We start from the raw sequence: 25,803 nt of genomic DNA, 5'->3' as shown, positions 1-25,803 counted from the left end.
GCACCTGCACTCCTAATCCCTTTCAAATTGAAACTCGGCACTGGAGCTATTTCGGGCAAGTCAGGTGGAAATTCCAATTGAAAATAAAGATTCACATTTCAACCAAATCTCGGCTTCAGTTGCCCAAACAATGAAAATTGTGGGAAAATCCTTTAGCTCTTTGGATATGCGATAATGAAATCAAACTCTTATTTTTTTTGCATTTTTAATGGCCACTTTGTGTAAGCCAAGTCGAGTGCTGGCCAAAGTTTTCCGCTAATTATCCCAAAGCACCCCTCAACACAGGATTTTTTTTTTGGCAACAATCAAAAATGACACTTGGCAGCCGAAAGTGGCCACATTGGGGATAAACAAAGGAATAAACGAAAAAAGAGAACCGAATAAAGGGTACGAAAATTAAGGGAAATAAAATTAATGCGTGGAAATTCATAAGCCCCGGACGTTTTTCTGGCCTCGGCCCGGGCGAGTTGGCAATTTGAGGCACATTAAGCGACTTAATTACATGCGGCCATTTAATTTTATTTTTCTTGGCCATGGAAATGGCCCTGGAAATGGCTTTTTGCACGCATTTAACTCACAGATTGCACTTCCGCCAGTGACAGCTGCATCAAATTGACGTTGGTTTACGCTGGCCACGCATGCATGTATGTTACAGAAAGCCATATATCATCCCCGGACAAGCGCGAAGTCCGAGCTGCAGGGTCAAGGCACGCTGCTCCCGATTTCGATCCGCCACCGCGTCCGGGTCCGGGTCCCAGATTCAGATTCAGATTCAGGGCATCTTTGTTTGACATCAGAAACCAAGGACAGCCTCTCGGGGTTGGCATCATATTTAAATGTACGACGGCATATAAATAAAAAGTTGTCCTGCCGAGGACTCTGTCAGTTAATTTCACGCTGCCAAGCTTTGTGAGTGGGCCGGGATGATGAAGTGCGTCGTCTGCCTACACCAAGGAATAATGCATGCACAGAAAAAAAAAGGACCGCCGCCCTCTCAAATATCAATGAAATATGGCCGGCTCTTGTATTGATTTTCTTGCCCACAGTACGTATATATTCTCCGCCTTTCATTAGGTATTCCCACAAATAATCTCAAGGAGTTTGCTGGCTATATTTACGCATAAATTTGAATAGACTAAGCCCACCTGAATTGCTGCTCTTATTTATTGGTTTGCCAACAATAACGATTCAAAGGCTCTATTTACCAAAATAACTTTCAGATTCGAATTTCAGCTTCATCATATAGGAATTCATCTTCCTGTAATCTCCAAAAGTGAGTAATCACAAGTATATGTATGTATATAAGGTATTGATGCTTACAGATCCATAGCTGTTGGAAATGTAGGAATTATTTCTCCTGAATTTATTCTTAGTGTATCAACACAGAGATGTAAATGAAGCATATTGCGTCCATGGTGAATAAACATAACTGCAAGTTGAACCCTTTTCCGTATGCGTATATATTTTACGAGTGTCATAGGGGCGCCCAGCAACAATTGACAGCCATATTTGCCTATCTTAATTCCTTGTCACAACCGAAATTGGCACTTTGAATATTTCTGGATGTGCGCTGGAGTGTTACTTTGGGGACAGCTAACTGCGTGATAAAGGGAACAATTAAAAGCGGAAACAAAGTGCGGCCACATGCAGTGAAAATCGTAACTTCTACACCCACCAGGGGGTGGTGGTAGGGGGGCTTATCGCAAAAGTACTTTTCGGCAGGAAAAGGGAAACAGTGGGGCGTCTCTTATCTGCGGGGAAACTTTTTGGCCAAGGTCTTAGCCATGCATTCGGACCAACTGGGCGAAAATGGGGCGAAAGATACCCCAACGACCTTGGGCCAGGTGCAAGGTTCCCAAAAAAACAAAAAACGTTTACCCAGCTCTGAAATCGATTCGCCGAAACCTCTTAAAACGATACATTTGTGGCTGATTAGCCCATTATTACCACAATTGTTGCTTCGCTCCACTCACTTGCTCTTTTTATTTCCGGCTTTAATTGTGCGTCGGCTCTGGTGCATTTAACGCATTAGTTCATGTGGAAGTTGTGGCGATTTTCCCCCTGGGTCTCCGTAAATTCGAATATAAAGTCTCTTTCATTCAGCAGTCTTGTTCAGAGGCAGCGCACGCGCTCTTCATGCCGACACTCTTTTGGCAACAAAAGTCTCTTTGTTTTGGCCAGAAAGCGAAGCTTTAAAGCACAATTTCTTGACTCAAAATCAAACAGCTTTTGTCATAAATCTTTGGTAACAGTCATTCCATTAAAAAAAACATATTTTTTTCATTAAGAAATCAATATTCTTGTTTATTGAACACAATACTACAACTAGCTGATCGATGTTGAATGCCGATTGGTTATTTTTTAACAGGATGACAGTTTTTTGGTGGTTGGCAAACATTTGATACAAATATTCGTCTGTGGCATGAATCGTCTGCCGCCTCTGCTTTTTTCTTTTGATGGTTGTTGGGTTTTTTTTAGATAAAATACAAAATTTACATAAATATTATTTATAGAAACGAAACTACTCGATATGGCAATTTTTGTAGGATTTATATAACATTTTGCTAGGACTCAGGGGCGGCAGAGGGATGATGATTGATCCTGGGGTTTGGCTAATGGCACTACACAGTAGCTATTAATGGCCTAATACATTGAGCGGCATTTTGGAGATGGTTTAATTGGATGGCTAACCGCGCCAGGTCAGCAGGCTCCATCCACGGCTGGGCTTCTTAGTACTGGTGATGGGCTTAGGCTGCTCCTGCTCCTGCTGATCCTCCTGCTCCACCTGTGGCCGCTGCTGGTTCTGCTCTATATAGGTGCGTAGAATGGTGTGTTTGTGTACGGACTTCTCAAACTCGGACGCACTGGGGCGGTACGCCTCGAGCTTGTGCTGATACCGCTGCGACGGCTCAGTTGTGTAGGCGTGGCTGCCGCCGCGCGTTGCGCTGCCAAACGAGCTGCCGCCAAATGCCGATGCCGCTGGTACCGCTGCCTGTGGGTAGTAGGGGGAGGAAACGGGAGAGGGGACGGGAGCGGAGGCGGGTTTGGGATTACTGTACTGTCGGTTGTTGTAGCTGTTTTGGCTCTTGTTAATGTTGTTAGTCGGCGGTTGGTTATTGTTTGCGGTTTGGCTCTGGCTCTTGTAGCCGTACTCATACGTTTCAATGGTGTTTGCTCCATAGACGCTGTTGGCTGCTGGGGCGGCGGAAGATCCTGGAGCGGAGCAGAGTCCTTGGTAGCGGGAAGAAGGCTTCATGCCGTACGTTGAGCAGGAAGGCTTGCCGACCTCGTAGGGATTGTAGCCGACCACGTTGCCTCTGCAATGGAAAAAAATAAATCAAATTATTAAAAATTCGGTAGATTCAAGCATAAGTTTTATGAATTCACTTTGTCAAAAGATTATGATAATCAAACAACTTAAAACCAAGTTATGATTAATTAATTTACTATTTTATTAGTCAATAACAAAGCTATTAGAGTTTGAATGACAGGTAAACTTTTAAGCTAGAATCTTGATTGACTGCTGGATTTAAAAAGTAGTATCTCCTAAGAGAAGCTCAACTCACCCTGGTCCATAGTTGCAGACATAGAGCTTGTTGTACTTGCTGGTGTCCTTGTACTCTGCGTATCCACAGCCCACCAGGCTGGTCTCGCCCCAAACCAACTGGGAGTAGTGGCCAGTTTTGGGGGACCAGGCATCTCCAAAGGAGTATTTCTGAACCTCGTTGAACCAACTCTGGATGCGCGAGGGGAAGTCCCCATCATCGGCATCCAACGGCGCCGTGCTCCAGATAATGGCCAGATTCTGACCCATCGTGAAGCGATCTGTTAAGGGTAATAGGTAATAAATTAATAATTTTTCTTTTTTGGGATGTATTTGTAGGATATTTGTGAGGATGTGCTGGTGCTGGGCATGCTTTGGGGTTAGTTTTAGTGTTTTAAAAGCAGTTCGTGCAAGCAGAATATGAGCAAGATGAGGAAACTTAAAAACTGAAAGCACTGGGGTGGACATTGAGAGGTATCTACTTTGAACTTATTCGTATTTGACAAGTTAAACACAAAGAAAAGTACAATTAGTCACTAAGTATTGGCTAATCATTCCAAATGATTCAGTTTGTAATTAAATTTGCATTGTCTGATCGGTATTCCCAACTGTATTTCACAAATTCTATTGAATCGATTTAAAATAAGCCATAAAAAAGGCTTTGATGCAAGCAATGAGTCAGTTTCAGACTCTGAATCAAGTGTCCACCCGAGTGAGAGTTACCATTTCATGCAAACCACAAACCAAGAGTTCCACGCCACATGCATTGCGCGAACCTTGGTTCCAACTCCTCGATTTCAGGCGTGGGAATGGGTAAAGAGGACCAGGATCTAAGGAACAGGACTACCGAGAGTCGAGTGCTAGGGTGACTTACTTATCGTGCGGTGCGGGTCGTGTCGGAACTGACAGTTGTCGGCCCACTTCTGGGCCCGGGCAGCCAGTTCGTCGTCCCAGACAATCTCGCGCATATTCTCGGCACCCGGCTGGCCCGGATAGCGTCCGGTGGCCACGATCTGCCGGAGGCGATTGTGCTCCTGCAAGATGATTGATTTTTCCTCCGCCGTGATGCCCGATGCTGAAATGATTAGGTCGAGATTTGCATAAATTAGTAAAGTCACAGAAACTCACAAAAGCCAAAGAATATACATGAGCCACGCAGCTGATGGGGTTTTGGATGGAGAATGTTATCATTTCTATTTTTGTTTGCATTAAAATGCTTGTATTTCGGAGGTTTCTCCTTTGACATGGAGAGACTAACACATCCAGCCACTCTGTCCACCCATTAAGCCGGTTTTATTGAGTTTGAGTTAATATTTGCCGAAATCAAAATCGCTATGGCTTTGCTTGCCGAAACTCCAAGTGTGGCTGAAAATGTAGATGGGCCACCCGGGTCCAGGGCTTTGTTTTACATATTTTAATTATTTGCCCAGCGACAAAATATTCGACACTTACGTGTGCTCCAAATTGTCGGAGATTAGCCATTTTATGTAACCATCAGGTTGGCCGAATCACAAGAAATTTTGTCACTTTCCTGTGTGCCAAACCCCTGACCAACCGGTTCCCCTAATGTTTGCCCATCAAAATAGAACACAGAACGAAACGATGACAAAATAAAACCAAATGAAATGCAAAACCGAACTGGCGCGTGCTGTTCAAAGGCGTCAATTAAAAGTCCAGAAGATTGCCATTAGCTGACTTTGATTGTTTGATTATTTTCCATAGCGGATTTTTATTCCCGAGTCATGGTCCTCTGGCGCCTGACTCACAACGCTTGTTTGAAGTGTGTCAGGCGATCGCAGTAACGGCCGAAACAGGCCGAAACAGTTTAGGCCGAATTGCCGCGGGGTGTTAATTACGCGGAGCTCGGTTTAAAGAGCACGTGAAGCTCTTGAAAAGGGGCCGAGACGGAAGTGCCTGTGATCCTGAAGGGGTGGGGCGTGGCCCTATTCATTTAAATAATTACGCACGCTTAATAATTTTTAATAATTATAATAATAGTCCGGGCGATGGGCGCTGATTGCCCAACGAGACGTGATAACATTTAAGCCAGGCTTCCGACTCCGAAAAAACTCCCAGATCCAAACTGCCGGCTCGGGTGCCGACTTTTGACCATGGCTTTTGCCGGCCGGTCAAGTGCTGCGACGTGTCTGTCGGAATCAGATTTAAAGTCAGACAACTTGACGCGCCCCGACTACGAGTAAATAAATTGGCAGCTTCGCATCGCTGCCGCTCGCACAAATATGGGTCTGGGTGTCAATAATGCTCGGCCAAACAAAAGCCGAGAGAACCCTAAACACGGCATTTGCCATAGCTTAGACTTAATACGCAGCCAAGGCTGAGAAAGAGACTGGCACTAAAAATAGCCAATGATCGATCGATCGCTCGATAAACCCGATGCCGAGGCAGAAGAGTCAAAATTCAAAACTCAAGCCCAACCGCAGCTGTCAAATTATGCTACATTTGTATCAATACGAAAACCGGTAGGCGAGAACCCAAAACCAGGCCCAGAGCTGTGTGTTTAAGTCAGCGAGCATCAATCACACCGCAAAGCCGCCTTTTTTTTTTGTGGCTCATTTTGTATATTTTTATTGATGCTGTGGTTGCAGTACTACGGGCGCTATGCAAATTTGTGAACTACCTTCGCTGACAAATTGCACATAAAGCTGTCGATCAGTTTCCGCAACGGACCGCTGGACGAGCCGACATTTACATACGCAGACAAAACAAACTGTTGTGGCTGCCAAGAGGCTTCGAGATGTTGAGATAATGTTGACAACGAAACGTCAACAGCTTGCAGTAATTCAGTTTTGCTGCCCCGGAACGAAAGACTCAGGCGACGAACTTGGCAAACTCTGGTGATGCGCGCCACGAAAGACTCAAGCAACGAACGCGTTGTGGAAACCAGACCTCTCAGCCAAATGCCGACAATATGTTAACAAGTGCTTAACTGCACCGCATCTTGGCCAGGCGTTGACTTCACCTTGAATAAGCCTGGTTGGGGGTCGAGGGTCGGGGGAAAGGAAACATGGAGAGCCCAACAAGGACTGCCAGACGCTGAAAAATCTCTGGCGCATTTAGCGCGAGTTAATTTTCATAGTTATGCTTTATGTTTCGTTTCATTTTCATTTATCATTTACTGATTATCACCACTACTACGAGGCCTTGTGCCTCGTTCCCTGTTTCGCATTCGCATAGGGTCGATCGGGGGTATCTACATATTTAATTACATTATTAGCACGGCGAGCTTTTGATTGATGCCGCGGCAAATCGTTGAGCTCAACAGCCATGATACCTTTGACATGCGATTTTGTCGAAAGGCAATCTGTGAAATTTCCCATTACTGATATCGGCGATAAATATGGCAGATATCTGCGACGCGAAGACAAACCCGTAAAAGCAATCATCAATCAGCAACGCACACGCGCACTATAAAAATCTGTTTTGTCTTTTATTCGACTCTTATTTTTTATGCGAAATTGGAATTTTTTGGGTGTTTAAGCGCCGCGTGTGCAGAACAAAGAACATTAAATCGATTGTTTGTGGTCATTTCCAGCTATTTCTATTCCCAAACCGCACAAGCGTGGCTCGATCAGCACAATGACCCATTAATTTTGAGTGTTTTGTATAATTTTGCAAGCGCATTTGTGACGCCTGATCTGTTAATTTGTTTACAAATTTTAACTGCCGCCTGTCGGCTGGGCCGGAGCAATTAAAATACCAAAATCAGTACAACAGTTCAGTGAGCTCTTTGGCTTTGGCTTCGCCTGATTCTCCCCGCTTAGCTCTCTAATCGGTTTCAAGGGTTCTTCTACAAGGCTCCGATCTGCTCTGATCTCATCCCATTCGATTGGCTTTGATCTGATCTTAAGTTGAGTGGCCTTTGGCTGGCTTAGCCGACAGTTGACAGGTCAGCCACCTAAAATACTTTCAATTCATTTGGGCAATTTGATTTAAAATATTATATAAATTATATAAACCCGATATTTGAACCGGTTTCCTCCCCGGCCGTGTCTTAAGTAATATGCCGCCCGTGTTTGTTGCTTTTCTAAACTATTCATTATGCAATACATACTGTTTAAAACTGGAAAATGAAGAAAGGTGACTCGTGTTCGATTTTGTGTCTATTTTTGTCCGGACCTGCCAAACTGGCCCATAAAAAAGCATTTACATATTCCCCAATTAGCGCAAAAGTTCTCGAGCTCCCCTCGCAAAAAACCGCCATTGGTACACCGATTAAACAAAAAATGTTACTGGCTAATAATATTTGCACTTTTTTGTATCCATTCACAAATAGATGGCTGAAACGTGGCCCATTCACACACAAAAAAAAAGGTGAACTAGAAAAATGGCCAAAAAACTAAATTATCACTATTTTGGCATGCCGGGCATGCTCGCAAATTCTATTTTCTAGACATCCAAAAATCCCTGAGCTGCATATTGATTTTATGTTACTGACTTGGGTGTGGGAAACTTACCAATTATCTTTCCATTGCAGGCGAATGCCACTCCGCAGGAGATGATCGTGATGGTGAAAAGTAATAGTGCTTTTGGCTGCATCATTTTGGTTATATAATTTTTAGTTATGAATTTTTTTAAATTTAATTTATCGCACTGGACACTTTATTTATTTTTTAAAATATAACCTTTTCTCGAAGGACAGTGTTATATTTGATATTTCATACACTTTCGCTTTGAATTTTGCTTGAAATGAATTAAATTTTTTTATCACAATTTTGAGGGTGGGCTTTGTTTGCCGCCTTTATCCAGAAACCGAAAAAAAGAGCGCCCCGAAATAAGCCGACGACTCCAACTCCACTCTCGTGTACGTGCAGCTAGACTTGAAGGCGTCGCCTGTTTGATTATCCGCTCGCCGGCGCCAACGCTTTTATACCGCCACCAGCGACGTCGACGCTGGCAGCAACGGCAGCAGCAGCAGCAGCGGCAGACGATAACGCTGGAGAAGATTCGCACCTGTTGACGGCGGTCTTGGGAGGAGAGCAAGGTAAGAGAGCCGTAGAAATCAGCCGCGCAGCCGCAGTAGCAGTAGCAACATGTTGCCGAGTTGCTGCTGTATCAGCAACATGTTGCCATCGATCGAAATTGGGGAAACTTTTGCGTTCTTTGGCCGGCGTAATTGAAGATTGAACTTTATATTAATCACCCTGCTGGTTCGGCAACAATCACTTGCTTTAGCGGTGGGCGTGGCAGCGAACTGGGTTTTGCTGGGAAAACAGCAGCCCAAGAAGCAGCATCAGCAGCAGCAGGTGCCCTGAGGGCAGGAGTCGAGGCTTCGACTGCCACATCGGCTTCGATCATTTCGCGTATCATTAAAAACCAATAAAAACACCCAATTAAATGCACAGCCCGGCGCACAAGAACAAATGCCACTTGATCCTTTCACCGGACAGCCCATTGCTAGTCAGTGGGACATTCACATCTGGCCCTGTTCGCTTTTCGCTTTCGGCTTTTTGGCGCTCAGCTCTCTGCCGGCCGCTCTGAGCCTTTCGCGTTTCCGCTTTGCCCTGGCTTCTTGCCAAAATAATTACGCGTACAAAGCCATTAACAAGTACAAACGGTTGCGCCGGCCCAGCATCGTCAGATTCGCCTTATTCCCGGCGCTGGCACTGAAAGAAAATGTTTATTGATTCTCTAATAACACTTCAGAGCATTAGCTGCGACTGTTTGTCATACTACTTAGCCTGACGCATCACAAACACTGATTAGCACTTTCAACTACTGTGTTCATTCAAGGAATATATGACTGAATAGTTGAAAAAACTGATGAAATAATACCTTGTCTATAAGGAAGTGGCTCCAGTCAAGACCCGAAAATACAAAAGCAAACGCTGTGATAGTTATTTTGAAGTTTAGATTCTTATTTCAAAGATATATTTCCTTTCCTTAACATATTTTTCGTCAAGTGTGGCTACATCAGCTAACTGGTTCTGGTTATTTCACCTCGTTTTAGGGCCGCGGACCATGCCACTGACCATGTTGATGCCACACATGACGCTTTGGGTGAGGGCCCCAATCTGGGTCTCAGATTCAGGCCCAATCCCGGTTGCAGTTTTGGTTGCCAATCCCTGGGACCGGAGACCAGTAACCAGTAACCAACAACAAAAGCAAAAAAAGGTTAAAATATCCAACGATCGGATCGGGGTAAGTGATCAGTGATCGGGCAACGGCAGTGACGTCTCTGCTGCTCTGCTGATTTATTTTATTTCACGAAAACTACATAAATATTAAAAATTATGCTTTACAGAAATATGAAATAAACATATGCCCGATACATGTTCTTTGATGTTCCTCTTTGCTGTTGCTCCTCAGGTTGTCGATGTTCCCCTCCCAAGTCTTTTATGTTTATTTTTTTGCTCCTCGGTTGTAGGTAGTTTACATTTCCTACTTGACCATCCACTTGGGTGTGATTTTATTTGAGCTGAAGCAATACATATGCAGTTGAAATTTAAACAAACATTATTGGCCTTCGATTCGGCGGTGTTTGCATTTCAATAAGTCCGATCGGGTGCCTGTATGGGTGAAACCGGCGATCGATCGTTCCGACCTGCGTACAATCATGCGCATGTTGAGCAAAGTAAAAAATTCCCAACACCTCATTTAACTCGATTTAATAGCACTTCTGGCATCATCTGCCCGACGTTGTGTAGTAGTTGTTCCTGCGATTTGCCTTTGTGCGGTTTTATGACTCAATTTAATGCCTTTGTGTGCGAAGCGCGTGTGCTGTCCATTTGGTGGATGGACATGGATGGTTCCCACCCACCAAAACCAACGCGTTTCGTTCTTTATTTCATTTTCCATTCTTTAAACTTGTCACAAGTCGGAAGCTGTCGAGACTCCACTTTCCACTGACATCACAGCGGATGCATATTCATTTTTAAAAGTCATCGGCTCACATTTAGTGATTCATTCGACCCAGTTATTCGAAATCGATGCAAGGAAAGAGAATCAATTATTGATTCGAATTGATTGTAAAATGGTCATTGAATAGCCGTTAAGCCACGTCATTAAGGAGTTTTAAGAAAAAGTATGATTATGCTTGTTATAAATATGTTTTGAAGGCAGAGTAACAGATAGTTTGAAAGAGAAGAAAAAGAATCCCCACAAGTTGGAGATAAATAAAATTTAAAAATAAATTTGGACTAAAGTTTATAGCATTCGACGGTTCAAAAATAGACAACATTTGTATGTTTTGACACAAACGAGTTTCTCCGCGGACCGCGTGCCTACTTAATATATATTTTTAAATTTTATTCGCTTAGATAAAGAAAGTAATATAAGACGCCGGCACAGGCTGAATAAATTGAATGCCAAATTTGGCTAATGAATATTGAATATGCTGGCAAGGAATCCAAATCCAAAAGCCAAAAACAATTGCCCAACACTCGATTAGAAAGTTAGAATGCCGCCAATAAGGTCATCGGCAAGATCCGAACACAAGTTTTCCATTTGTTCAACAAATGTTTCAACATAGAATCGGCAGCAAGGTCGCTGATAATTTCTCTAATCAGTCACCTGCCCGCAGTTTGTTTATCTGAGCGCTGCGATTGATTTGCGGAACCACTCGTATCTAAGTTTGCGAATATGAGCACCTCCAGCCAATTGACATTTGCCAGACGCCTTCAGGTACTCATAACTATATGCCTGGCACTGACAGTGCAACTATCATTGATATTAATACTATAGAATAGTGATATTGTTGTTGATATTGTTGCGCCACTTGGCAATGCAGGTGTCAAGTGGATTGGCGCATCCTTGTTGTCGAGGTGCGATTGCTTCCGCTGCCATAAATCTTCTTCCAACAAACTGCCAGTCGTCGTCCCCCTTTTAACAAATGATCAACATTTGTTTGGGCAAAATACAAAAATCGGTGAAGAAAAATGAGGGTTCATCAACTGATGCGGACGATAAGTTATACAACTTTATTGTCGCCGATATGGGCGAGCGGGATCCTAACCCCTTTTTCAAGCTCATCTTCATTTCTCCGCTCACATGGATGACAAAACATTTCCATAACATTTCAATTTCGAACTTGACGGGGCTCGGTCGATGCCAACGACTATTATTAAAATATTATTAATTGCAATTGAAACCTGGCCGCCAGCCAGTCTGGGCGACAGGCGATTTGACAGCCGCATAATTAAAATGTCATACCGATTGCGTTTACAATGAAGTTGCGAACGGCCAGAGCTCCATTAACAAATTGCGGAATCGGAATTGGAATGGGAATCGAAACCAGAATGATAATGGGAGCCGTTGGGAGCTGGGAGTTCCTCCATACATACCTCCAAGTTGTTTGTTCCGAAAAAAAGATTGAAAATAAGTCAATAAGCCAAGACCAACACGTGTTTGCATGAATGAACGAGGGGATCGTAAAACCATAAACAATTTTCATTAGAGAAACGTTTTCATTCTTATGCTAAATCAATTCATATGCTGATCGATCTGCGATCTGCGCTTGTGTGACTTTTTTGGCTGTTTCTTTATTATTTTTTTGAACTTGTGCCGGCACAGAAATGGAGGAATATAATGTGGGGGGTAGGAGGACGCTGGGGCCTGAAACTGAAACTGGGATATATGCGCACACACCTTCATTAATTCGCTTTGGTAGCCAGCGTTTTTCATTAAAAAGCCGTCAGCGTACAATAAATTTTGACCATTTTTTATGATCTTTTTTTCGGTGCGTTGATGGTGATTTTTTTTCACTTTGCGCCTGCTGAGCTGATTTCGCCCGGCTCTTTATAGGCTTCATTATGGGCCCGATCGCTGTATGTATTTATTTTGCGCAGCCAGGCGACAGAACATAATTTTAACGCTCTTTATCGCGCCGCTCCGCTGCGCATGCGCCATTGGGTTCGGTTCGATACTCGGTGCGAATATTGATTTATGCTTCGGTACGAATATTTTATTTGCGCCAACTCGAAATGGAAATTTTGGAGCTGTTTGCCCCTAACTATATCAGCACATTTGATCTTCCATCGCTCTCTGTCGGGATCTGCTTGTTAGGGTCTTGACATTCGTTGAATTCATATAAGAACTACACGACAACTTAATCAAAGCTAAGCGCGGATCATAATTTATCAATTTCTGCCAGGCGGAAAAAACAAAACAACCCGGGGAGAATACAATAGTCAAATTAACAAAACTATTATTATTGCCTGACTAACGGTTCCACTTGACCACTGGTGGTCCGTCGTCTCAAACAAGCGCGGAATATAATATTTATATACAAGTCGTATATGTCTCTCTGATTGGAGACCCGCTCGCCTTGGAGCATCCGATTTATTATTTTTTCGTCTTTCGGCTGCCACTGTACGTTCCATTTAATAGCATCATAATAGAACATACTTAAGCCGAAACATATCTATTATCTGGGCCCCCATCGCCCGCTGGCTCAGAAAAGGTCAAAGCGCGGAAGTTCAGCGATCGCGAACGGGATCACGATCGCGATGAATAGATACGGCATCAGATATAATCCAAATGTGAGAGGAGTTTCTATGAGAACTGGACACACAATAGAACGTACAACACTATAAACTATACAAGTTAATAAGAAACCGAAATAAATATTATAGAACCAATTTTACGATCAACGAACTACTGTGGATGGTTTTGCGTCAGAACAGGGGGAAGTACGGAAGTCTTCAAAGGCTTAATATAGGATTATATTAAAATCATGCCGACAAATGAGCCATAAACTAACAATATTTCCAAATAAAAAGAACCTGCTTAAAAATCATGAATTATTGTGTATTACAAGCTTTTGGACGTCACCACTGTTTCCCAATCTTCCTCTAGCCAGCTAAACCCGTTTAAAGTTTTCTGATAGAACTAATGAAAATATATCGCAAACTTCAACGTCATCGGTGTTCTTAAATACCTTTGTTTCGTGTAGGGTAAGATAAATAGCAAAAGCGCTAAATTTCATAATTCTTAATTAGCTCAAAAACTAAACTAGGAGTAGCGAAACGCGAAACCCGTTTTGGCCAATCCGATACGACACGATTGGGAGTGAAGTGATCTCTGATGTGAGATTATGCTGCCGCCCGCCCGGAATGACAAATTATGCATAATCAGCCTGCCAGACGGAGTGGTAGTTTCACAGAGAGATTCACACAATTAACGAGCAGATTTATATATTTTCGTTCCAACGATACCAGGGCGTACAACAACAATGACAATGTCCTATGCATATGGATGAGGTGCCAGCAATTCGACGGCGCGGGCTGGTGGGTGGTCGATGTTTTTTGTTTTTTGCCAATGATAGCGTCACCATCCCCCCGCCCCCCTGTCGAACAGCGGCACACAGGAAAGCCGCCACGGATATCATCACATCCTCACAAAGAACCTCTGGCGTTGCTGCCCTCTGGCAACGACTTGTTACGGAATCGACCGATTGCATCCAAGAGAACGAGACCGCTCACCGCAAACAATCCGGTGACATAGGCGTAGAGGGTGGGGTTATGGAAATTGTTGCTCGTTTGCTCCTCCTCCTCCCCCCTTGCCTCCTCCTCACCAAACCCTCCAGAACCGGAGGGGCATTGGAGATCCACGGCGCTACGTTCCATCGGCAACCACTTGCACCTGGGAACCTTTGACTTGAAGATGAGCGGCTTCACGACATTCCGGCCCATTTGCTTGTTGCGCATAGCGGACTGGTATTGGGACCAAACGGTGGACACATGTCGCCCGGTGAATGCTGTATCCGGCGGCACAGCTGACTTGTATTGCATCCGCAGGCGGGAGTCGTAAAGTTGGCGCGATTGTTGGCGATGGAGAGTCTGATAAGCCTCACAGATCTTCATGAACACCTCTGAGTCCCGGGTATCTCGGCTCACATCCGGATGGTACTTTTTCGAGAGGTCGATGAAGGCGCGCTTGATTTCCTGGTCGCTGGAGCCCACCGGCACATTGAGGACCTGGTAGTAGTTCTCGACACGCTGCGCCTTCGGTTTGGTCAAATGCGTAAATCTAGTGCCGTAGGTCGCCAGACAGCGCGCCGGATGACCCCGGGCGGTGCCGATCTGGATGGTCTTCAACATTCACGTGAATTTTGTATTACCCAAAGCTTCTAAAAGATACAAAATTTCTAAAACTTCTGCACGCGCATGAAAACAATGTGTGTTAGTTTCCTAATTTATCAGACAGCTGAACAGCTGCCAAACAATGTTTTGTAAATGATTAGTAAAGTGTGACAACTGCGCCCAGGAACGTACATTGAAGAGGCAAGTTTTTCTAAAAGTCCATTGTTAATACAATAGTAATGCCCCTTTCCAAGTTATTAAAGGAGTTGTTTTAAATTTTGGTCTGACATCTGCTCCAGTGTCTGTGTAGGTAGGATATAAAACGTAGGAAGATTAGAACATCTCCTGTCCAACCTGTCGTATACGTAACGCTTTAGGGGTATCGCAGTATCGCATGCTTATTCGTCTTTAAGATTGATTTTATAAAAAAATAATAAAATTAAATATTAATATAAAGCCTATAGAAAAGGCTTATTTAGTAAATGCAAATTTAAAACATAAATTTGATGTAGTTTAGCTTCAGGGCTTGCTATATTTGCTCCATATTTGGCACCAAAGCGACTCATTTTGGTGTCACCAGACTCTAACCGATAAAAGATCGACCCTGGTCTATATAAGCGGCACCATGGCCAATTCTGTAAACAGTCACACAATTGTTGCCAAGATTGGTGGGCCATTATCTGTTTTTTTGACCTTCCGGAAGTGCCAACGAACTTGGCAATGAATCTTCCACGCTTGGGGTGACGCGTGTGCTCCGCATTCAGTCAGCCCGTGCAGTTTTGTGCTCAATTTCAGTTTCCTTATGATACACAAAGCCGTCTTTTGGCCAAGAAGTGCGTATTGTGTGGGCGCAGCTTTCGAGGCAATTGGGTCATTTCTCTAGCCGATTAAGACACAAACAATTCCATTGAAGTCGGCTTTTGCCCGCTGCGTCAGCGATGGGTCTTGGATTACGTCGAAGGCAATGCAAAAATATTTGCACAAGACATTACCATAATTGTTTCTGATGGCGTATTATACGCTGTTTGACAATTTCCCCCGAATCACAATATTTGCACAGCGAGTCATTGATTCACCTACGAATTAGTGTGGCCATAAATGGCAGAATATAATTATTTTTACCTGGTATGATACACTCTAAAGGTCAATTAATAATTTTAAAGAATTTTCTAGCCAAAAATAGAACGGAATTGAAAGGCATTTGGTGTCAAAAGTTAAATATATCTATCTATAAAATTAAACTCTATAAACACTAAGCCGAAAAAAAGAATTATCAAAATAAACAATAAAAAATTTATTCAAAAATTGAGTTTTTTCCTAAGTCTTAAAAATTTATTAAGGTATCCCTCTTTTTAAAATAAACTCTGATTAATTATTTCTATTCATTTTAATTTTAATTTTCCAAGTGTATTTTCTTCTATGCTGGGCAGTTCCATTTTGTGACTTGACATCATTTTAAGACAGCATCTCTTGGCCGGGAATGGAACCCCACCTGCTAATTGGTTTCGGTTGAGCTGAGTTCAACCAACACCTCCATGCAGGCCCAGGAACAGTGACCTCGAAGCGATGAGTTCCGAGGAATCATATCACAAAAAGCTGTGAACATTTAATTGGAATTGATTATGTCGCTGGGCCGGTTATCGACGCGCATGTCATTAGGGACTTTAAACGATTTCGAACCGATGGAATCCCCTTCTATTTATACTAGATCAGAGATAGAGAAACCATTGCCCCTGCGTCACTGTGCGGCTGGGAATAGAGTGCCTTCTGGCCACATCCCATATATGTTAATTGACACTAACAATTTGTTTCACCAAGACGGACCATCAAGCCACGTTCCCGCCGAAATTACCATAGGCAGGCGCAGTGCCAGCGAAAGCTTTGGCCAAATGCAAAACGATAATTGGAAACAGGTTCTATTTCTATTGAAGAATTAGCTGGCTGAGATGGCCAGTGTGCTCCTGCCAGCGCCCCGCAAAAAGCACAAAAGCCGAACCGAAGATTTACGACAAGTGGTGACTGGTTGTCTCCGCCGTGCGCTGGCTCATTTATCTGGCCAAATAAAAGATGCGACTTGACTGTGCGGCTTGGGTTTATCGGTGGCCTGTCTGGTTTACGAGGGTTTCTTGCCGCACGCTGGGTCAATGGACAGGAACGCTGCCAAAATGTCTGCGGAGATGGTCGAATGGCTATGGCTCATCGATTCGCGTTGCTTGGTTTATAGTGCCACAGCACGGCATTCAGTATACAGCATTCGGTATACAGCGAAATTTAAATTATTCATATGTCAGGTTGAAGGCTGCCCGCCCCGCTGCCTTTCGCGTGTAAGCAAAACCCATTTGATCGCCAGATTAACTCCGCTCGGAGATTGTCCGCGGATCAATTAAAACTAAGTAATGGCGTTTGCGAAACCGGCTAGGAACGGAAATACTCAAACTTCACAAATCGCTTCAGTTTGCATCAATCAAGTGGAACAATTTTATTTAAATATCGATTTAGTATTTGTGATTGCTTTTCAAGCAAAAGAACAAACTATTCAAGTGATTCTTATAATTGGGGAAGTATCTGCGAATCTAAATATATGTATGTTTTTAGTCCTCTTACGATTTCTTACAAAACTAATGAGTTTCAAACTGCTTTTCGAAGCCCTTTGATTAATTCCTAAATTCGTCGTTCCTTTATCGAGTCCTGCAGCCCATAGTTGCTTTAATATTTTCTTTATTATTATCATTAATATCTCCGTTGCCGTTTCCTTAAACTAACTATCATATCCTTCAATCAGACTTTTTGTTGCTTTCCGAGGAAGTGTTGTGCAAGTGCTTGGAAGGGTCATTTTGCGGGTCTTCCTTTTAGCCACTAATTAGCCAGTTCTTCAGGTAGACAAACGCGGAGGTGGCCAGGTGGGTTATCAGCTTGGCAAATGCTGCAAAAGAAGAAGCACAGAGATATCATAAACTTTATTAGATATGTCTGGTATAAACAGACTTAATGACTATGTACTCAAATACTCAGACAAAGTGCCCGCCCACCTGCAATGCTAATTTGCATTTTCAAAGCAGTCGACTCTGCAGGCTAGTCCAAAAGCCCCAATGCTTCAGTTTCTATTCTATCCCGTACCAATAAAAAATGGAGTTATTACTTAAACAGAAAATATATAAAAAATCTTGTTAAAACTAGTCATAAATCCAGTACTGAACTGACTATGGGCAGATCTTTACAGATGGTGCGAAAAATTTAATTGTCTCTGCTAACTTTATGGTATAAAATTTAGTGATGCTCCAATGACAAACCAAAACTTATAAAAAAAAGAAAAAAAATTTATATGTATATAAAGAGTCTCACTTTAGAATGTATAAAATGTTAGAGCATAGACAATTCGCTTTTCCAAAGTACCCGAGAGGCTTTTCTCAATGCTCAATGGCTTAGACCCAGGTCGTGCCCCTGCCTTAAATTTTATTACGGCCAACGTAATGGCGACTGTAAAATCCAGCCCTGAACCCAGGATAAATTGACAAATGGTGGCAAGCAAAGTGTCTACGGGGGAAGGCAAGTAAGGGCAACTATGGGATGGGATGGGGGCATTTATGGGGCACCTTTCGTTTTAATTTGCCGTGATTAATTTGCATAATTCGGCCTGCACTCGGCATGCGGAAGTGGCGACGGCAGAACTGTGGATTTATGTGCTTCATAAATTAAGTTTTCTGCACTTCGGCTTAGTCAGCCGTAAATATGCGATTTTATTTGGTGTTTATCATTTCAGTTTTTATTGATTCAATGTAAATGCAAAGTGCCTTGTAATTAGCAGCCACTAAGCCGAGGTGATAGATGCTGTTGTCTCGATGGAGCGGCTATGTGGCTTCCTGAAGCCGATGCCGATGCTGATGCTGATGACTTACTGAAAATGTGGGGAGAGGTGTAAAACTTTGCACAAATGACAAATGATCGATTGCCGGGGCGGGAAATAAAAGCGGCTGGCTGTTTGTTTAGTACATGATACATGAGTTTTATTTGTATTTTACTTGTATCCATCTTGTATCGATATACAATATATTTCGTAGTATAATTTCACTTAAACTTTTGCTTTGTGTATGCTTTTTCTTTTTAATTCTGGTTTTAATTGTTTTACACATTACATTTTCTCTTGGTAGTTTCTTATTTTCTCTTGAGTTTAAGTAATCGTATTACATTTAGCTTTTTTTTTGTGTTTTTTGTTTGGTTTCTTGTTTTGGTTTAGCAGAATTTTTATTCGATTATATGTAGTATAGTATGTATATATATATTCAGTAAAATGATCCCTACATTTTGTATGCTCATGTCATATTTATTTCAATCTAGATGTATGTCTGTATATATATCTTTATATATAGTTAATATCTTAAAACAGCAATTATATCTTGCATATGTTATCTGCCATCTGCGCAAGTTGTGCACCGTCTGCTTCAAATTTAAAGTAAGTTCTGCGACAATAATTATAATTATAACTAAATCGTTAACAACACCTTTGTTATTGACATGCAAACAAACACCGAGAACGCCCGTCCCGTCATATACATTTAATAGAATTAGCTGCTATGGCTTTGGTTATCATCGGTATCTGTTTTATTATTTTGCTGAACACTAGTGTTTCGCCATCGGAAACGATATTCAAATTCAGAACAGAAGATGCTGATTTGGAGCTGCCATTGTACTAGCTTTGTTTCAGATTTTTCAATGTGTCTGTTTTTGTCTGTATCTGTATCTTAAGTTTTATATTCCACGAATTTATTTATTTTTATGAGTCTCGATTTATTAATTTTCGATCTGCTCTTGACTTTTGCTCTTTTGCCCGAACAAAAGTTATCTTATTTGTTATTTTTAGCTACCTTTTAACTTTATTTGAATTAGTGATGCCTTGTCCGAGTGTTTGTTAGCCATTAGACGCGTTACTATTAAGTAGTTTCGCAGCTAAACATTACACACTTCTCGAACAGGCCTTTGACTATGTGGGCGATGGTGTTTGGGGCTTTTAGTTTTGTAGATATGGGGAAACTACACCTTACATACATAAGTAAGTATAGGTTGCTACAGAAGCTAATCCGTGTGTTCCAATTGAAAATCCAAGTGTGGTGTTTCATAGTTTGTAACAAAATGGGGGAAATAAACGCAAAATGCTTGGCATGATTAGAAGCTAACAGTTATAATTACAGTTTTGTTTACTTAATTTGTTTGTTTTACTTTTACCTTTGTTTTATTACCACTAACAAGTAAGAACACATATTTAACCACAATTTGTTTTGTTTTCCGTTCTCTGGTTTGGTTTTTGTTTCCATTTTTTTTTCCATTTTGGTTTCATTTGCTTGTATTGTGTTTGCTTGCTGCTTAATTTATACAAATTGCCTACTTAAAAAGTCATAAATCAGAGCCTTACTGCACACCTGCTGCTCTCAAGTGTGTCACTTTGTCTGTTATCCATAATATATAATTAAACTAAATAAACAATAGGCCATATATTGATATGTATTTGATTTTTATACATAAAAGACTCTGTATTTTAGTTTACTAATCATCCCGTACGGTTCTTCTCTAACTCCGGAATTTATTACTAAATTTAAGAATTTATTTGGTTTCAAATGCGTTTCTGTGCCTTTTTACTATTTTTTTATTTATTTATTATTGGTTGTAGTTTATTGTAATAAATATTATTATTCCTTCGGATTCAGTGTGTGTGTGTGATGGTATGTTGGTGTATGTGGTTTAATGGGTATTTTTTGATACTGTATAGTATAGCAATCAACATATTTATTACATTTTACAGAGAGTTTTGTCTACCGCCTAGATTTCGATTTTATTATCAGATGTCGTAGCTGATATAATTTTTAACTTTTTTTTAATACACAATAAACAAAAACTTGAACTATTTTTTGTTTTAATATTCCTCATTTAGATTCTGCTTATTTCTGAGTGTCTTTACAAAACGCAAACACAATAACCGCTAACCGTCTAAGGATTCTGCTCATACCTACGTTTCCATGTCCTTCCGTGAAGTGTGGCCATGTGTGTGCACGAGTGTGGCTTGGGGGTGTAAGTGTGACCAGCATGCTTTTATTATTATCATTGATTAGAATATGCGTGTTTGTTTCTTTTCGTTTATATATAAATTCTTTTACAATTGGCAGACTACTACAGCAAAAGCACACTGAAATTTGTAGGGTTTGTGTGGACCGATGTCGATGTGGGTGCGAGTTTGGTGCGTGTGTATAGATGTGTGGTGGTGGTGAGGGGCTGCCCTTCTTCTATTTCATAAATATATGTAGATACTTCAAAAGATGACCTGGAAGAACCGCAAACGAACGCAATTAAATACTGTACAAATCATACGAATAGCGATTAGTGCACGTTCACCTAAAAAATGAGACGGCAAAGTGTCCATGTCCATGTATAAAAATTTAGATCTATAAGCATAACACTTGGAATTTGTCTTTCATTCGTTTGCTATTTTGCTTCTAAGGCGAAATATTATATTGTCAATTCTTTGGCTTGAGCCGAAAACCATGCAAAATGACAAAAAAATATTCCTAACTTTTGGGTGAGACGAAAACAATGGAAAAATGCACTTTACAATTGTGACAACAAAGTCATAGAATGAATACTTGCATTCAAAAATTTCGTCTATCGTCTACCATTTACCAGTTGCATTTGTCAAAGGCAGAAGGCGTAGTACACACTAAATTCATGTATCTTCTCCTTAATGTTCATTAAATCTATGCATGCTCTGAGTGGTGCCAAAGTGAGTCCTGTCCAGGATTAAGCCACCGCCCCACACCTGACCATGGAGGCCGGCCAAGTGTAGGTGGCACTGGCACAGACAGCACAAGCTTTGGCCCACTCGCCTCTACAGAATGGATTAACTATTAAAGTCTAGTCTTAGAATTTGTTTTTTCATTACTCAGTTTCTTTTCATTTTATGTTAAAGTATTTTTGTTTTTAGTATTTAGAGGCGAACATGGTGCAATTATAGGGGAGCGGAGTTGACCGCGGGATAGGGGTTAAAGCTAGTTATCTTGTTGTTTCTTTTACACTTTATAGTGTCACACAGTTTTAGACAATGGTATAGTAAAAAATTTTTAATTATTCATCATATTTTTAATATCTTTTTTTAATGCAATTTCAATTTTATTCTTCTTTTCGCTTCTTGTATGGTATAAAAATATAAATGTTCCACATATACTTAAAAAATCGTTCTCTTCTATGCTTTATTATATCGTGACATGCAGTGCCATGTGTCCCGTTAATTATTCGATATAAGTTGTCAATTGAATCCCTTTTTCGAAGTTTCTAAAGTAAATTGTAACTTAGGAATGCATTGTGGATCTGCCTGCAATTGTTCAGCTTTGTTCCCCTTCCTTTTAATTGCAGAACTATTCGTTAATTGCGTGCAGTGGAATACTTATTATAATTATTGGGGGAGTTTAAGTAAGTGACATGCTATCGTTGCTTGCGTTGGTGTTGAGTACGAGTAGTATCGGATATCAGATATAACAGAATCGAATTGCATTGAACTCCAATCGACGTACAGTGTCCTAAGTGAATTCGCATCTGGCTAGAGATTCTCATTAATTTCCTAGTTGCTACAGTTGTGAAGCGAACATCGCTCAATTAGACTTCGACCACAGTTCATACCTAATACAATACAATAATTATTTTTTATTAATTGGAATCTTGGGGCTTTGGATTTATAGGTTTATAGATTTTTTCGATTTTTAGTTGTTAGATTTTAAGGTTTTTTCTCATCGTTATCGTTTATTGGTTTGGTTTTAAAACGTTTCAAATTTTAGCAAACAGTGAATGTTGTTGTTCTTTATAAGTCTAATACTTGGTTTTGGGATCTATGTATTATCAGATAGTGTGTAGTATTATATAAATGTTGATAAAAATAACTTAATTAATATCAGTGTGGCTTACCTTAGTAAATTTCGAAAAGTTTTCGATTTCCATAGTTAATACATATTGATATGCCTTTAATACGATTACAGATTACGATTACGATTACTGATTACAATTAAGATTACTCATTAGCTCTCATATAGTCTGCGACACACACTGAACTCTAGGGTTTGACAATAATCATTATCTCTCATTTTATTACAATTTACTTTTTGAACAATATTTATTTATAGATATAGACATACCAAGTACATATACGTTACTCATTATACAATACATTTTGTGTTTAATCATTGATCCAATTTTACTATGTGTATAAAATTTCTTATTACCATTATTCAGTATTCAAATCATTTCATTTTTCTCCCCTCTAGGGTCTCACTAAGCCAATTTGTAAAACGTTTAGTACAAATACAATAATCTGTATATATATTTTTTGTTTTTTGTATGTATATGTATATATATAATATACTGATATGTTTTGCATTATAAATATCATCGTCGCCCTCGCCCCAAACTAAATTTCTATTCTCGATCGATTACAAATTCATCATTTGCTTCATTAATTTTGTTTGAAAAAATTTCCTTTGGGTTGTGCTTAATTTGGGGTTACATTTACTCATCTTTATTTAATTTTTCCTTTTTTTTTTATTTGGTTGTTTTCTTTTCATTCTAATAAACCAATGCCAATTTTTTGTACAATACAATTGTTGATTTTTTTTTCCAAAAATGTCCATCTAGGTTTTCTCATAAGAATCTTGTGTGGTTAAAATGTGTTTGTATTGTGTTTTTTCCTTGGGAAAGTAAGAAATCGAAATTAAACGGACCCTCAACCTAAGTATGAAACCAATGCAATTTGGCCAAATATCGTTAGGCAATAAGGACTTTTTCCAAACTAAGGGCTAAAATTGTGCCATTAAATGCGCTCAAAGATCGCTCAGGAATGTGGGCGTGGCAAAAAACATCTGTCTTCGTCATCTGAGCGAGTTTTCAATTCGTCGTTAAACACGTATCTGTAAACATTGTTTCGTTTTTGGCAGCCCTCAGAAAAGGGCAAGACAAAAGTTTTTTTTCTTCTAATTATTTATCAAAAATTGCGCTCATTTGCGTGCCCATATTTTGGCCAATATTCTTCGAACTAAGCAATTTAGCATCGTGCTAGACAAAACAATTGGGTTTGGGCCCAGCCTCTGGCTCGTGGCTTCTGGCTACAGTGGTCACTGGGGTCTACCGACTCCTTGGGGTGCATAGAGCTCTAAGTTCAATTTACAAATTTTCAGCAATTGCCATCGACTTGCTCTATAACCGATCCTACTAAATTCCGTAAACAAATCGCCTTCTGATACTCATACATACTTCTGTGCCTACATACATAAAAATCTTGTCCTCCGTCAGTTTGCTAAATTTTATTATTATAAGTGTTCTAATTTTAAGTGTGTGTTGCTGTGGCATTGATGTTTCTGGGTTTCGTATTTAAATGTTTCCTATTGTGTGTTGATTCGACCAGGCGTGGTCTTCTTTTAGAAAACCCCCTTGGTTTGCAATGCAGCGCAGATGTAGAGCAGGATGGCGATTCCTAGGATCGGCAGTCGGGGGGTTGTGGAAGCACTTCCCGAGTTTCCATCGCAGCCAGTTCCTGAAGAAAAAAAGGAATTCAAATTAGTATCCCCTTGATGGAAGGCAAATGATTAATGAATGTTCATGTATGTGTGGGCGGTTCTTCACGGCTTGTACTTGAGTCCTACGTAAAGGGTAATAGAATGGATTTCTTTTCGATTGAGATCACTACTGCATTGCTATTGGTTCGGAAAGCCATCACACAAAGCCGTTTGAAAAAAAGTTGAGGAAAATCATACTGACACGAAAAGAAAAGCAAGAAAGCATTTGGTTTTGGTGCGAGTTGCGGTGCATTGGGAACGAAAAGAACTTAGGGAGAATTTCACACGCACTTACCTTGACCAACAAAACTCCCACATGGCCTGCTTTGCATTATCATAATTTTTTATATTTTTATGCAAACATCGATTCAGTCAAAAATCGCGTGCTAACTCATTTGAAAGTTGTTTGGCCACAACCAGCCTTCTTCAAATGGCCAGGCCGGTGATCGGATCTTATCCCACCAAAACCAGGCTCCAACACTCCCAATAAACAAAAAATAAATAAATAAAAGCTGATCGGCAGGGATAACTTGCTCAACCGCTTAATTTATGGCACAATACTTTGTATAATCCCTCTTGCAGACGGCAAAAAAAATTAAACAGAGAATCAAAAATCAAGTGCAAGTGTGCAAGTTACAAACAATTTCAAAAAAAGCCATATATTTCGAAATCAATCTTCAGCAAGCCGGGCTTGCTGAATCATCAATCGCACATATAATATTCCGAATTGTTCATATTTCTTGATTCACGATCAGTCGCGTGCATTTCAGGTTGCTAATTTGAATTTAAAAGGCTGACCAAACCATAGATTATACGCTCAGATAATAAAGAAATAAATTGGCACAAGCCGCAACAAAAACTAAATACAAATTAAACACACGGCGAACATTTGAAACACGTGTCGCTAAAAGCCAAAAAACGAAACGAACCGCAACCACCATCACCATCACGACCGCGACCACGACCACAAAAATCACCAAAGAAAGAGAAAAGGCCATACAAATGCAAACGATATATTGTAAATATTGTGTGTTTTTGTTTTTTTTTAATTTTTTTTATAATTTAAATTTTATTTTGTATCTAGAGGCGGCCTGTTTATATTGTATCTGTATCTCGGGCCGTGCACGCGTGCGCCTGAGTTATGACACTACGATCGCTTATTTATCGCGGTTGGTGACATTTCTCGCCTTACTCCGGCGGTGCCAGTCCGTCTGGTGGATCGGCAACCGCACCACCAGATAAACGAGAAGATAGCAGGACGACCCGCTGGTTTGCTTGGTTGGTTGGTAGGTTGGTTGCTTGGCTACCAACGACCAGTTCCCGTTCCCATTGTATAAGATTAATACAAACTAGATCGGCGATCGTCGCTTTGCTTTTGGGTGAAATTTTAAATGGCCATTAAGGCAAATGGGAAGCATTGTTGGCAAGCGATGTGGCCAAAAAGAATAAACCGCTACATATACAAATGCAAATTAATTAATTTGCCAAAAACCAGAACCGGTCGAAGTTGGATGGCTGTTGCTTTGGTGGTTTGTTGGACTAGTGGTTTCGGGTTTGTGGTTAGATTTTAATGGTTTCCTTTTTATATACATATCTATGTATTGGGCTGGGGGTGAAAACGGGAAGATATCTTCGGGTG

General features: G+C 40.9%; 3 protein-coding genes across 6 annotated transcripts in view; all 3 read right to left on the bottom strand.

Annotated features, from left to right (window-relative positions):
- Positions 1-2,309: 2,309 nt before the first annotated feature.
- Positions 2,310-8,388, bottom strand: LOC108130297 (uncharacterized). Its single transcript, XM_017248685.3, has 4 exons — positions 8,020-8,388; positions 4,419-4,619; positions 3,567-3,825; positions 2,310-3,317 (listed from the first exon to the last, which is right to left on the bottom strand). The coding sequence occupies exons 1-4, from the start codon at positions 8,102-8,104 to the stop codon at positions 2,687-2,689; spliced, it is 1,176 nt and encodes a 391-aa protein (XP_017104174.2). The 5' UTR covers positions 8,105-8,388; the 3' UTR covers positions 2,310-2,686.
- A 5,290-nt stretch (positions 8,389-13,678) lies between these two features.
- On the bottom strand, positions 13,679-14,773 carry LOC108130402 (uncharacterized). Its single transcript, XM_017248806.3, has one exon. The coding sequence runs from the start codon at positions 14,599-14,601 to the stop codon at positions 13,897-13,899; it is 705 nt and encodes a 234-aa protein (XP_017104295.2). The 5' UTR covers positions 14,602-14,773; the 3' UTR covers positions 13,679-13,896.
- A 2,259-nt stretch (positions 14,774-17,032) lies between these two features.
- Ace (Acetylcholine esterase) overlaps positions 17,033-25,803 on the bottom strand; it is a 36,255-nt gene continuing 27,484 nt past the window's right edge. For 3 of the 4 annotated variants that reach the window (XM_070280994.1, XM_070280993.1, XM_070280995.1), the window contains exon 11: positions 22,240-24,142. In XM_070280994.1, coding sequence (XP_070137095.1) covers positions 24,027-24,142 — 116 coding nt within the window. In that variant the 3' untranslated portion in view covers positions 22,240-24,026. Of the gene's footprint in view, positions 17,507-22,239; positions 24,143-25,803 lie in introns of those variants that run through there. The other variant, XR_011443079.1, reaches the window with a different exon arrangement.

Source organism: Drosophila bipectinata, chromosome 3R, assembly GCF_030179905.1.
Source record: "Drosophila bipectinata strain 14024-0381.07 chromosome 3R, DbipHiC1v2, whole genome shotgun sequence".
Taxonomy (NCBI): Eukaryota; Metazoa; Arthropoda; class Insecta; order Diptera; family Drosophilidae; genus Drosophila; species Drosophila bipectinata.
The sequence above is the reverse complement of the archived record's forward strand: the minus strand, read 5'-3'. Positions and strand labels throughout refer to the sequence as shown.